Consider the following 14,702-nt stretch of genomic DNA (forward strand, 5'->3'; position numbering starts at 1 on the left):
ATGCAATTTTAAACTACTCGACAAAAAACATAACGAAAGCATGCATTTACATTGCAAGCTACAAGATTTATGGCTGGAGAAAATTATAAAAAGAAACTGACTGGACCGTGATAATGTTTTAAAATAACCGCTTCGATTCACTCAGGCATTATTAAAGTGGGATTTTTCTTACATCTTGAATGCAGCGAGAGCTTTTTCTCTAAAGCTCGCTTCTACTCGCTGCGCCTGCATCGACAAAGGGAATTATGTCTGTCTTCACCTGTGTATTGCCTAAAACCAAATCACTTTAGAAATTAAATCTACTCATTTATTAAAAAGAGATTAAACACTTTCCTTATTTTTAATAGTTTCTGTCCCAAATAAAATGTTCTCTCTCTAGATTTTATTAAGAGACAAAAATTAGATTTACAAATATCAATGCTTATTATCATCTCTAATTTTTTACTTAAAATTTGATTGCTAGTCGATTTTGAGTGAATTTTCTGTGTTGTATTTGCGTGTATTTTTTTCAAAATTTTACTGCCCATTAATTTTAAGGTGCAAATTTTTAAAACTCAAGTTCCAAAAAAAAAAATGGGTCAGTGCGGTATTCAGTGGTTTATATTTTCATAACCAATCATCTGATTTAAAAAAAATTAGTATGTTTTTAATGGTAAGAATAAGCAGTGCTACTGTTTTCTTTTTCAAAATATTATTGCCTATAGATTTCAAGTTGCGATTTTTTATAACCTAAGTTCCGAAAAAAAAAATAAGTCAGCGGTGCAAACCTATTTATTCAATGGTTTGTATTTTCATAACAGACCTTCCAATTGTAATAATTTTAGTACTTTATTAAAGATAAGAGTAAGCAGTGTCTCGGTATTTTTTTCAAAATTTTCTGCCCATATATTTCAAGTTGCAAATTATTAAAACTGAAAAAAATGGGAAATGGGTCAGTACGGTACAAACCAATATTCAGTGGTCTGTATTTTCATAATCAACCATCAAATTTTAATAAATTTAGTATGTTTTTAAAGCGGAAAGTAAGCAGTGTCACTGTGATTTTTTTCAAAATTTTACCGCCCCTCAATTTCAAGTTGCGATTTTTTTAAATCTCAAGTCCCAAAAATAAAGGAAAAATAAGTCAGAGCGGTGCAGACCTATTGCTCAGTGGTTTGCATTTTCATAACAGACCATTCAATTTTAATACGGTCAGTAAGATTTTGAAGCTCAGAGTAAGCAGTGTTACTGTGATTGTTTTCAAAATTTTGGCAACCGATGGTAATCGGGTTCCGAATTTGTAGAACTCAAGTTTCGAAAAAATAAACAAATGGGTCAGTGCGGTGCAGACTTAAATTCAGTGGGCTCTATTTTCATAACCAACCATCCAATTTTAATAAATTTAGTATATTTTTAACGCTAAGAGTAAGCAGTGTCACTGTAGTTTTTTTCAAAATTTTACTGCCCATATATTTCAAGTTGCAAATTATTAAAACTCAAGTTTTGAAAAAATGTGAAATGAGTCAGTGGGGTACAGACCAATATTCAGTGATCTGTATTTTCATAATCAACCATCAAATTTTAATAAATTTAGTATGTTTTTAAAACTGAAAGTAAGCAGTGTCACTGTGATTTTTTTCAAAATTTTACCGCCCATCCATTTCAAGTTGCGATTTTTTTAAATCTCAAGTCCCAAAAATAAAGGAAAAATAGACCATCCAATTTTAATAAGGTTAGTACGTTTTTAAAGATCAGAGTAAGCAGTGTAACTGTGATTTTTTTCAAAATTTTGACTACCGATGGTAATCGGGTTCCAAATTTTTAAAACTCAAGTTTCAAAAAAGAACAAATGGGTCAGTGCGGTGCAGACTTATTTTCAGTGGGCTCTATTTACATAACCAACCATCCAATTTTAATAAAATTAGTATATTTTTAACGCTTAGAGTAAGCAGTGTCATTGTATTTTTTTTTCAAAATTTTACTGCCTATCAAACTCAAGTTACGAATTTTTAAAACTTAAGTTCCAAAAAAAAAGTTAGAGCGGTGCAGACCTATATTCAAAGGTTTGCATTTTTATAAAGTTTGCTTCGATTTAAAAAAAACTGAAGTTATTTCAAAGCCAAAGGTGGGAAATATGACTGATTTTTGTCACAAATTTTTAATCATTAGTATGTTAGGTTGAAATTTACAAATCGAGTTTAAATTAAAATAACTTCCATGGCTTGTGGTTTCAAAACGCCTGATCCAATTTTAGGATAATTAGAATCGTTTTAAAGCTAAAAGTATTAAATGCCATCACAATTTTTGTTAGAATAATTACGATTTTTACGATTAAGTTACGATTTTCGCTAAATGTGCTGAATTAGTACCACTGGCTATTTAAATGTGGCACTGTGTTAATTAATTTTGCAGATGTTATTAAAAGATATAATACAAATTTCCCACTTTAAAATGCTGACGTGAACGAAATGTAATTCAAATTTTGAGAAGCCAACAAAAAGAGAATCAAACATTCCTCTCCAGATATCCCGAATGCCTAATCTAATCTAATCAAATTCCCAAATCGAGCAATTGCGTCAATAAAATCCAATTTGGAAAGTCGATCCTGCATCTACCTCACCCCATAAAACACCCGCATAAGCACCTTGTAAACACAACACTAAGTAGCGAAAAAGACAAGAGCTATCTTAAATCATCATCTGCGATTTTATGGATGTTCCGTATTCATCTCCTATTCTATTGTATGCCACATCGTTCGTTCCCTCTTCGTCCAACCCATGCAAGCTGTTGCGTAAACTAAGATAAACGCGTATCGCGTGTGCCTAGAATGATTTAGTGGCAGATTACTTTAAGAGACCACTTGTTATTGCCCATAACTTCTGATTCAAGTGGCGGTACAACATACGCACCTCGCGAAAGAAAACGGGACGAAAGGAGACGGAAACAACGTGGAGATGTCTTGATAGGCATTTTCGTGCAACGTAATTAAAGTTTCATGCAATGTCATGCGGCATGCAAGCGGGGGCGGCGGATTGGTTTCGGATTTTTGATAATCAGATGGAGGACTTGGACCCTCAGTATGATTCATTTATCATCCAGTCAAAAGTAGAACTGAGGCGGAGCCTTTCACACTATGTTATCCAATAATAATCCCTTTGAAAAGAGGCCATCTTGGCATATTTCGAAACGAGGATGAGGAGGACACAAAACGCGATGTAAATTTACAATAATATTTTATTTATACATATATTAATTATATGTACGGTATATATAGGTTGAAATCCACAAGACAGAAATCCAAGTAGTAAAGTATTATACTTAAAAGTTTTCGTTTAAATCAAATAAAAATTTATATAGGATTGGTTAAAATTATAATAATTTATATTACATCTCTTTTGTTCATTTACAAAATTAAAGGTAATTTGTCCGAAATTAAGTGTCGGCCAAACTTAGTACTTCTAGTCTAAAATATTACACCACAGCACAAAGAACTATACTCTAATTTATCCATATAGGTACAAATATACAGCATGCCACTGCAAATCCTAATTTATAGTATAAATAGTTGCGTATATAAATGGTTAACCAAGTTAAACAGGGACGAACTCGGAACGGTCGACAGGAATTTAGAGAGACCCATTTAATTTGCCTAACCGTCTTACATAGCTCTGGTTTTTTTTTTATATTAAAATAATTAATTACGTATACTCGATTTGTAGCAGCGTTACGTATTTCGTTACTATTATCACTAGCAATTGTGTCCTCAATTGCGGCTCCAATTACATGGTATATAAAATATTTCATCTCTCATTATTTTTTGCAAAAACTAAAGTCATTTTTGATACTCCGAATGTTTAACGTTGCTGGACAGCAAAACCTTAATTAAGAGTGTTTACGTATCTGAGTATTGTAATAACGTCCTACATGGATAACGTTACTCTACCTTTGGCATGAAAGTGCGTAATTTTAATAATATCGTATATTTCATATCCTTTTTCTTTACCGGATTTATTTACATCATTTGTATAACTTATGAGTAGAACCAAATATACATTCATTCGAAATATCTACACTTTATAAGTAAATTCTAGTTGCCGAACGTACACTTTCGAGACTAAAGAGTCACACAGATCAACAAACTCACTGGAAATTGCTGAAAAATCGTGAAAAAGGAAGGAGATTCCAGTCAGCTCGCTTCGCCACAAACAAACGTCACTGACCTTCTTATCCAAAAACTGCAGCCTCAGCGAACCACTCTTTTTTAGTAATTACATTAGAAAATTTATACAAAAGATCACTAGGCAGTTCGTCTGCATCACTGGATTGCACGTAGCACTGGCCTCTAAATCAATCGTGGAGTCCAAATATAAAACCGCGCAATAAAGACTATCTATACAATATAAATAAATAAACTATAAAATCGGTCAATGAGAATCGCGATCGGAACTAAATTATCGACTTGAATTATACACAAAGGTGTGAGAGGTCATTATGGTTGTGTTGGGAATTTGGAGAGTTCCTGCCGAAAGAGCGCACCTTTTCGTCGGGAGATCCGGCAAAAAGAAAATGCAATGACTACAATGTGTAATTAGGTACATGGTTATCGTGAGGGGGTGCTTCACTGGGGTGAACCCTGGGGGCTGATGTCGTCGCCGCCGCCCTCTGACCCGGCTTCCCCTTTGGTCTTGTTCTCTTTTTTCCATTTCATGCGGCGGTTTTGAAACCAGATCTTGATCTGCCTTTCGGTCAGACAAAGTGCGTGAGCTATTTCGATGCGTCGCCGTCGAGTCAGATAACGGTTGAAATGGAACTCCTTTTCCAGCTCTAACGTTTGGTAGCGGGTGTACGTCTGGCGGCCCCTTTTCCTCTCTAAAACAAAAATTACATTAGACAATGGAAAAACCCAATTACTGGTTGCATACACTCAATCAAGGTATCAATTTATAAATAAATACTAAAACTAAAAGTCCTCAAAAACTGGAAGTTTGGATCAAACTTCAAGGACCTCCAGTTCATGTTGGCATTTTTTAATCTCCAAATTTTTAGTTCTCATTTAGCCTAGAATTACTAGATGTATTTAAACTAGAATATAAACTAAATCTATTTCAGTAATTTCAAATTTGCAGTACCAGCATCTACAGTATGTCCCCGGATTGAGTTCACAAGAGGGAAAAAAAGTTTATTTTCTATTTCACAAAAAAATGACAAAGAAATAACATTTTTTGCTTATTTTAAAACAGATAAAAAATGATTAGTTTGTACTCTTAAAATTAGTTTTTTTATTATTTTTATTTATTAAATTTTGAAATCGTATTAAATAATAGCAGGCTGTGGATTCACAATATCAAACGGTGCGTTAAAGATTAAAGGAAAATTTACCCAATAATGCGTAAGTATTAAAAAATTGGATAAAAAATGCAGTTGCATCCTTAACAATAATTGAGAAAATTAGAAACAGTCTTAAAGAATTACGAGTTAGAATTGAACTAGGTGCTAAAATAGGTAATGAGTCAATCAATGGAAATTGGTTCGAGTTAAGAAACAAAATTCATTTCTTTGACATTTTTTGCAAAATTAAAAATAAAAAAGTTCTTTGTTATTTTTTGTTTTTTTCAATTTTAAGAACACAGCTTGATAATATTAAAGTTTTAATTAAAGATTTATTTATTTTAAATTAAGCAAAAAATATTATTCCTTTGTCATTTCTTTGTAAAATAAAAAATAACTTTTTTTTCCTCTTGTGAACTCAATCCGGGGACATACTGTAGAAAGAAATTTTTTTAATTCTCCAATGCACCAGAATTTTTCAAATTTTATCTCTACTTTCAGTTCTATTAATTTATTTATGATTTTTAATGTTCAAATTAACAAGTTTCCTCAAAAAAAACACCTAATTGGTTAAATTCAGGTTATAAAATATTAATATTCCAATAAGAGATTATTTAATATACAGGGACCGGAGACACTTGTGTCCACCCTTAAAATCGTTTTTAATTCTAAAAATAAAATTTTGAAAATTTGCATACGCTCACAGTTAATAAAGCTCTAGAAGCTGACGCAAAAATTTGTTTTTTATCACTGACAGTTTTGGCGTCGCAACGCCTCAAAACCTCTAATTTATTTTTTTTTCAATATAAATGTGTTAAAAATATCTCAGTTGTCATTTTAGATTCAACGCAAATTGTCTTCAAAATTTGAGAAAAAAATGCTGTTTTATCAAGTTAGTTTCCAATTTCATTACGTCAAAATTGGGAACTACGTTTACACCCATCTGTCAACATCTTGTGTCACAAATGACATCTATCCTTTGGCTCGCTTTAGATTGTAACAAAAGTCTTAATTGGTGAAATTGTCGCTTTGTCAATGTTAATTAACGATTTTTGGTGTCCATAAAGTGCAACGTGCCCGTGTTAATCAAAATTAACCTTTATAAGAGTGAATGAAGTGACATGTGAAATTTTGGTGTAAACGTAGTTTGCCACTGCGCTGTCTTTTTTGAAAACTAACTTGATAAAACAGCGTTTTTTTCGCAAATTTTATACACAATTCGCATTAGATTTAAAATAAAAACTCAGATATTTGTATCACAGTTATGTTGAAAAAATATTTAATTCGCAAATATTTCCACAAAAACTCAAAAATCGCTAAAAATTATACTTCTTAGCCGTCGCGACGTACAAAAACAAACCGTAATAAAAAACAAATGTTTGCGTGAGCTTCTAGAGCTGTGAGCGTTTTTTTTCGGACTTTTTAACTGGTTTTTAAAAACCAATGCGAATTCTTTTATAAAACTTTTGCAATTTGGTACTTTTAATAAACGAACCCAAAGTAACAACCTCCCTGAGTTTTATTTCTCAATTACGGCAAATAACGAAATTAGTGCATTTATGAAACATTTTGAAGTTTTTCGTTCGTGTTAGAAATAAAATTTTCTAAAACGTAAAATATTTATTCCATAATTTTGCAATTTAGTACATTTTAGTCAATAAGTTCAGCTTAGAAACCTCTTCAAATTTGCTCCATATAGTTTTGTAAATAACCAAATTAGAGCACTTCTAAAAAAATCAAACTTTTTAACTCATTCTTGTAATAAAAATTTCTTAAATGCGATATAACTGTTCTATTACTTTGCAATTTCGTACATTTAACAATCGGGTCTAAACTAGCAACCTCACTGAATCTTATTCCTATATCGTGGCAAATAACCAAATTAACGCATTTATATGGAACATTGTGAAATAATTTGCTCGTGCTTAAAATCAAATTTTCCAAAACGTGAAATATTTATTTTATAAATTGCAATTTAGTACAATTAGTGAACGGGGTTCAATATGGAAATCTCTCCAAATTTTGTCCCTGCAGCTGTATTAAATAACTAAATTAGCGCATTTATAAGAAAATTTTCAAACTTCTTAGCTCGTTCTTGCAATATATTTTTTTTAAATTCTACAAAATTGTTTTATTATTTTGCGTTTTAGTTCCTTTAATAAACGAGTCCAAAATAGCAAACTCCCCCAATCCTATTCCTGTCTCGCGCCAAATAACTAAATTAGAGCATTTATAGAAATATCTTTGAAGTTTTTCGCCTGAGCTTCACATACAAATTTCTAATGTAAAGAATATTTGTTCTTTGCAATTTGGTACAATTAACGAACGGGTTCAACAAACAAACTTCTCAAAATTTTACCCCAATAGCTCTGTAAATAACCAAATTAGAGCATTATAAAAAAATTCAAATGTTTTATATTGTTCCATCATTTTGCAATTTTGTACCTTTAATAAACAGATTCAAAGTAGCAAACTCCCCAAATAATATTCCTCACTTGCGCCAAATAACGAAATTAGAGTATTTGTACAAATATTTTTAAAGTTTTTCGCATAAGCTTAACATAAAAATTCCTAGAATGAGAAATATCCGTTCTATAATTTTGCAAATTGGTTCAATTAACAAACAGATTCAACATAGAAATCTCACCAAATTTTGTTCCTGCAGCTCTAGAAACAACCAAAGTAGAACATTTTTAAGAAATTTTAAATTTTTTCGCTTAATCAAGACAAATTTTTTTTTAAATGTGACATGACTGTTCTATTGTTTTGCAATTTGGTACATTTAAAAAACTGGTCCAAAGTAGCAACCTCCCCGAATCTTATTCCTGAATGGCGACAAATAACGAAATTAAGGAATTTATATAAAACATTTCGAGATTTTTCGCTCGTGCTTAAAATACACTTTTTTAAAATGCTAAATATTTAGTCTATAATTTTGAAATTTGGTACAATTAACGTCCAACATAAAAACCTCCGTTTATGTTGTTTCTGCAGCTCTAGAAATTACCAAAATAGAATATTTGCCATAGCTAATTGTTAAATCATTTTGCAATTTGGTTCGTTTAGTAAACAGATTCTAAATAAAAAACTCCCCAAATCCTATTGCTGTCCCGCGGCAAATAACGAAATTAAAGCATTTATAAGAAAATTTTTAAAAGTTTTTCTCTCGTACTTGATCCAGATGATCTGGAAGAACTGGAAAATATTTCACGAGCAGAATATAAAATAGAAGAAGTCTTGTTTTCCTTTTTATGTGGATAGAAGGCCTCCGCAGTTTTATATTTAGCCCAATTTGCTGTCGACAAAAACTGTTTATTTCCACCAGCGATGCCGCGCGTTTTCCGCGATGCACAAACCCAATCAGCCCAGACCTAGCTGCGAGTTGATTTGCAGCTGCTTCATATTTTTATCGTCTTCTAATTTTGATTTATGCCTCATAAGTTGATTCATACCTCCCCGTTTGAATATCTCGATTTTGCGATAGCTAAATTCCAGCAGTGATGGGAATTACATCGTCTATTTGAGTTCGCCAGCGATCGCAGCTGCAATTAATTATTCATCGCTGAGGGTGCATACCATCGCAAAAATGATACCCATTGGTGATTTATCCTCCGCGATAAGAAAAGTCGCCGAAAGGAGACAGGAAGTCGGTAATAGGCATGTACAGTTTTTGCCACTGTCATTTCTGAGTTTGGAACGCATGAAACGGTTGTCAAATTTCGGCGTATCCTGTGGAGGTTTCATTATAGAAATTATTACCTGGAGACGAGTCTTGGAAAGCAACAAAAATTGTATGAAAATAATTATATACATCGGTTTGAAGGGAGGCTGAGCCGGCCTTGTGACGCCAATCAAACCTGGCTCTAGGCGGTAGAGCCTGCATCTGAGATAATGAGTTTATAAATGATGCATAAATCATTTCCATGTTTCAGAACTCGGCGGTCTTGCGAAATTTCAAAATACTCTCTACACAATAATTACGATTCGCTCCGCCATAATAAGATTCTTGTCAAAACCGATTGATTATGACGAATCGACGCGGATGGGCCGAAATTAATGGAGGGCACGGAGGTGGTGCCACGGGGCCATCTTGAAATTTTCTCAAAAAACGAGCAAATTCCCACATAAATTTCCCTAATGAAAAAATCGAAATCCGAACTACTGCAAACAGTCGTTTTATTAATGTGGAAACTTGCGTTTGTCGGAACATAAACAAAAATATGAATATTCATAGCTACACTGCAATCAAACAAAACGCATACAAATGAAAAATTAAAACGTGGAAATAGATTTCTGAAAACTCGTCGACTTGAGGCCTTCCAAAAAGAGCAAGAGCTTCAAAACCGCCGGCTCCGCTTCGCTTTTTCACCTAATTGATCGGTTATTACGCGAAATGATTGCAAACCAATTATTGACAGTCTTGAGACCACGTTCCACCGTCAATAATTATAATTAGCAATTTAAGTTCCAGTGTGGTGGTAAAAACGACTTCAACATTCCTCTTTTCGGCTCGCTTTTTGCGGTGGTAATTAGTGTCAAATTAAGCATTTCGTCAAAAGACGAGCGATTTTTCCGCGATCAAACCCCGTGTGTGGGTTGCTTATGATAAAGTGGAAGACATTAATAAAGGAAGGAGCGGATTTCTTTTAAAATTCTCCCGAATCCCAGAGGTTTTTCAGTTATCTAATTAACGATATTAGATTCGGATGCAGCTTCGTCGTGATGAACGCTACGCTACCCTGAACAAGACATGTAATTATTTTAACCCGACTGTTCTGAGTTTGATTTATTTCAACACAGACGTGAACTCTGATTAGTTCGATGCTTCTTTAATTAACGGGGCTTTTTATTCTTACTGAATACTTGTGCTCGAGTGGGAAGGCCGTTTGAGATGAAACCGATTTGTAAACGTCGGCTTGCAATCTGCACACCTAGAGAGAATTTTAACGCGAAACAACGTCCAAATTTTTAACGTTGGGTTTAGACTGTGCGTCCGCCATCGTCGTGCCATAATTAAAGGATCTGTCGGTTTACATGAGCGATGTCGCCGTCTGCGACCCCCAACCACCAGACTGTGACTTATCAGATAAGCAGTCTTGGGACTTGCACCCATTCTGAGCGTTCCGACGTTACGTCAGACCCATATCAACTACCCATGACTGGCCGTCAAAAAACCGAGCCGTTGTTAGACCGCGTGATCAAAGAGCGAAAGCTAATACCCTCGCTCACAGTCTAATTCACACTCGAATTCCATCCCCATGGACCACCGACTGAACAGGAATAAATGAATTCCAAAATGGAAAATACGGAGAGCGGTTCTATTATACCGTAGATTATGCAATTGTATGTCGACGCACAATAAAAACGCATTATTCTTTGTCGCTTCTCATTGTGGGAGTGTGATATCTCTGTTAGCGAGTTATAAATGAAATGCAAAATGAAATACTACAGACTTTGTGGAAAAAATACGTCTGCGTTTCGGATGTACGGAACAAAGAGGATGCGGGAGGTCATTAATTAAAAGAGCGATTTGTTCAACTTACACTGGACGTTAGAACTCGGACCAAACAAGACACTAATTGATGTGTTATTGAATGGAAATTGCGGCGCTCCGGGATCTGAGCAAATCAATTCTTCTTTTCATTTTACGGACAGTTATTTTATATATTTTGTAGGTAAATCCAGTGCACATTTAAGTTTCATATAATCGATAAATTAATATTAATCTGAAAAGATCTGAAAGATAATGAGAAACAAAGAAACAAAGAATTGAGAAGAATCTGTAGAAATAGAAAAAACAGTTAAAAGCATACGGAGATAATGTAAAATTGAAAATAATTTCAAGCATCTGAAAAAGGATCTGCAGGATCTCAAAGATCTGGGAAATTTGGAAAATGTCGAATGACCGGAATCTGAATAACAAGAAAGACTCAAGAATCCGACGAAAGTAAAGAACAGAAGACGAAAGACGTGAAGGAATGTAAAACTGAAGAAATCGACGGATTTTAAAATCTTGAGAGAATATAAAAATAAATTAGAATTCCTAACCTAAACTAGATTCCCGGAGGATTCTATCGTACATTTTTGCATATTTTCACAGTGAAATTTTCTGTATATTTTCCGCGCTTCATAACCGAACGGAAGCACGTTAAAAGGAGAATTAATTCGAAATCAAACGCTTCAGTTCCCAACAGCTGCATGAAATATGAAGTTATTATTTCAGGTGAAAAGTTTAGATAGGCCTCGCATTAAATTCTCCGGCTTGAAAACTAGGAGCCGCATTCCGTCTACACTACACAAAAAAGAAGCTTCACTAACCTCTTCCTTGCGAGGAATCTGCAAAAAAGAATGAAGACTATTATTTCTCCAAGTGACACAATAAAATAGAGAAATATGCAAAAATGTAAAGATCCATCGAAACATTGAAGGATGCGTGAGTGGAGTGGAAATGATTGCCGGCGGCGGCAAACCGCGAACAAATGGCATTTTTGTGGCAATACCATATGAAAAATAGTCCGATCATAAAGAAGCAGTTGGTCATAACGAGTGAATGTTTACAGTTCGTAAACACGTATTTTACGACTTGTTAGATGGCGTCATAAATTTCGAGAACACGAGTGAAACAAATTAAGAGATAATAAAATAAACAATTCAGAACATTATGGCGGTGTAACCTAATAATAATTACCCTATGAAAAGGGTTAAATAATTTACAGCACTATCAAATCTCATCCCGTCACAATTTATCACCAGAATGCTTATTTAATAGTGTCGACGCGGCTCGGATCTGCACGAACGTGGCCCGAACACATCCTTGCTTCATAAATTGCACTCAACAAGTAGCCTATATACCGAAGCGGTTATATTGTTATTACCGTGCTTATGGTTGCCAACAGATGTAAATTCCATCTCTATTAGTTTAATCGCTGCTTCACAAACCGACAGACAAACCACAGACTTTGGATGATGCATTTCGAACATGGGCCACGCATTCTCTCATTCTTTTACTTCTTGCACTCCGACTGCCAAATGACATGCAAAACCACGAACCAAGAACCACCAAGCACCTGCCGCACCGCACAACTAACTTCATGTACACCACGTTACCATCAATCACCTCAAGTGTTGATACGACAATCAAAATTAATGACTTTTTAAATGTTTCGGTTGAAATTTATCGCTCGCTTGAGGGACAGTCTGGGGCTCCTGCTGTGAGGATTGAGATGTCCGGAAGGTCTCTTTATGCAAAGTCGCATCAAACGTGAATGCCCGCCATAAATCACTAACTTAGGTACAATAAATGTCAGCATTGTGCAATTTTAGGTGGACCTCATTGTCAAGTTTCACTTTGGGGAATCGGGAGCTGAGGAATTTTCCCTTGTTTCGAGGGGACAAAGAAGCACGGAGGTGGCAAAGAATTCTAAAGATGATTGACGTTTTAGAAATTGGAGCGGTGAAACTAAACTGTTTTTTACGAAAAACACGCGAAATTCTATGAAGCATTTCGTCCAGTCAAGATCTACAATTGGTTTAATTGAGAGAAAATCATGTAATAGTCATTATCCTTTTTGGTTTGGCGAACTTACCGAACTGACTCCTCATCCACGGATAAAGAGGACTGGGCAGCGCCGCCGCCGTGTTCCCCGACGGCTGCTGCCCCTGCGGTTGCTGCTGTTGTATGGGGGGCTGCTGATGCGGCGGCCCCTGCTGATGCATATTAGCCCCCTGCTGCCCCCCATACATCATATGCTGCTGCTGATGATGTTGTTGGTGATGTTGAGGATGTTGTTCCTGCATGTGATGCCCCATATGATGGTTATTCATCGTCTGCGAGGTATTCAACGGCGGACTCCCCGTGGGCCCCAGGACCCCATTCTGAGTAACCGCCGCCGCTTGTAGCTTACAACTAGCGTAGACGACCGGCGTCTGGTGTCCGTTCGGAGGAGCACTGCTCCCCATGTGCATGCTGCCAGGACTGTCAGGTCGATACTCCTGATTCCCGTCCATGTGCTGCTGCTGGGCGCCGTAATAACCGGCGGCACGGATGTCCATCCGGTCGTAGGGCGGGAAACGTGGGTAGGGCATCCCCTGGGGCGGCTGTCCGCCGGAAGGAGGACCTCCATAGTGGTGCGGGGGAATGCTTTGGCGGAGCCCTACGACGGAAGGGTCGGCGCCGCAGGAGTTCGGGTCCGATTGCACTGCGCCTCCGCCTTGAGGGACCTGGACGGCGGCGCCGTAGTGTTGGTGTTGATGTGGGTGCTCCGCTGATACTACACCCCCGTTTCGCATGTCCGGCATGTACGAATTAGCGAAATAAGAACTCATAATTCTGATCACAGATACACAGTTAGACACAGTTTAACCTCACTAAAGCACTAAAGACATTGTATCATCGCCACTTTACACAAAACACTTTTTTTCACGACGTGGTGTTGCTGGCGGTCTTCTTCATTGGGCGACGAAAACGAACGTCATGCGGCCCTGCAACAAAAGTCTTTGATAACATTTGTGATCGAGGTGCAAATGGCAAATGACTAAACATTTTGAGCAAAGACTAGAAATGACTGACACATGTAAACTGAGACGGATCATCATTTGGGTTCCACGCTTCATGTAAACACGTGTCCGCGGAATGCGACACTTGCAGCTAGTTAGCTACTCCATAGAATATTCGAAATATTTCCAAAATGAACGGCCGATAACGCGGTGGACCGATAAAACCGAGGTGGTTTTAAAACTTATCTTATCTTGAAAGTTTTGCATAAAAAATAGGGCGCATAAACTACTTCCAATTGTTGGGAAAGTCGACATTCCTCAACTGTTGCGTTTCCTAACCTTTGGCCCAAGAGCTACCGTTATTTTAGACATCGTGGTCCTTGGAAAAGGCGATAAAGAATTCATCACGGTCATGAAACCAGAAAGAAACGTGACATGTCACTAACACGTGTTTGAAGTAGTTGTACCCCCAAGTTAACTAGGTGTAGATGTTTCGGTAAAGTCAAGTTGTTTAAATGCGGTCGTGTCAAAGGCCACGCCGTAGTCGCTCTATAAACCGGCTGAAATCTAAACGAGATCTGGATATTCTCCTCCATTCTAAGAAGTAGTCGTAACGGATGAGAAAACTCTTGAATAACAACCCAAAAAAGAATTGTCGTTAAAAACACGTCAGTTAATGACCGCCTCGAAAAATTTTCTGCATACCGCGCCAAGAACAGGTAATTAGATCTCCGTATTCAAATTCTGCTGCGACAGAGTTATTAATTAGATTAGCTGGTTTGTGCCCGTGTTCAAAAAATGCCTATTTCCTGCACTGATTAATAGCAATCTCCTCTCTCGATTATCCTAATTGCGCAAAGCTTCATCAGGTGTTATCAATATGATGCATGGAGCGTCCG

The 14,702-nt window shown here is 36.1% G+C and overlaps 1 protein-coding gene across 4 annotated transcripts in view; it reads right to left on the reverse strand.

Moving 5' to 3' along the window:
• Positions 1 to 4,500: 4,500 nt before the first annotated feature.
• The window catches only part of LOC148173649 (homeotic protein antennapedia-like), a 109,432-nt gene continuing 99,230 nt past the window's right edge, over positions 4,501 to 14,702 (reverse strand). For 3 of the 4 annotated variants that reach the window (XM_088039404.1, XM_088039403.1, XM_088039401.1), the window contains exons 2-4: positions 12,894 to 13,788; positions 11,626 to 11,643; positions 4,501 to 4,848 (exon numbers count right to left, since the gene is read on the reverse strand). In XM_088039404.1, coding sequence (XP_087895530.1) covers positions 4,598 to 4,848; positions 11,626 to 11,643; positions 12,894 to 13,632 — 1,008 coding nt within the window. In that variant the 5' untranslated portion in view covers positions 13,633 to 13,788 and the 3' untranslated portion in view covers positions 4,501 to 4,597. The remainder of the gene's footprint in view (positions 4,849 to 11,625; positions 11,644 to 12,893; positions 13,789 to 14,702) is intronic. The other variant, XM_088039405.1, reaches the window with a different exon arrangement.

The sequence above is a fragment of the Gnatocerus cornutus genome, chromosome 6, assembly GCF_029298725.1.
Source record: "Gnatocerus cornutus isolate USDA-ARS CGAHR chromosome 6, icGnaCorn1.1, whole genome shotgun sequence".
Lineage (NCBI taxonomy): Eukaryota > Metazoa > Arthropoda > Insecta > Coleoptera > Tenebrionidae > Gnatocerus > Gnatocerus cornutus.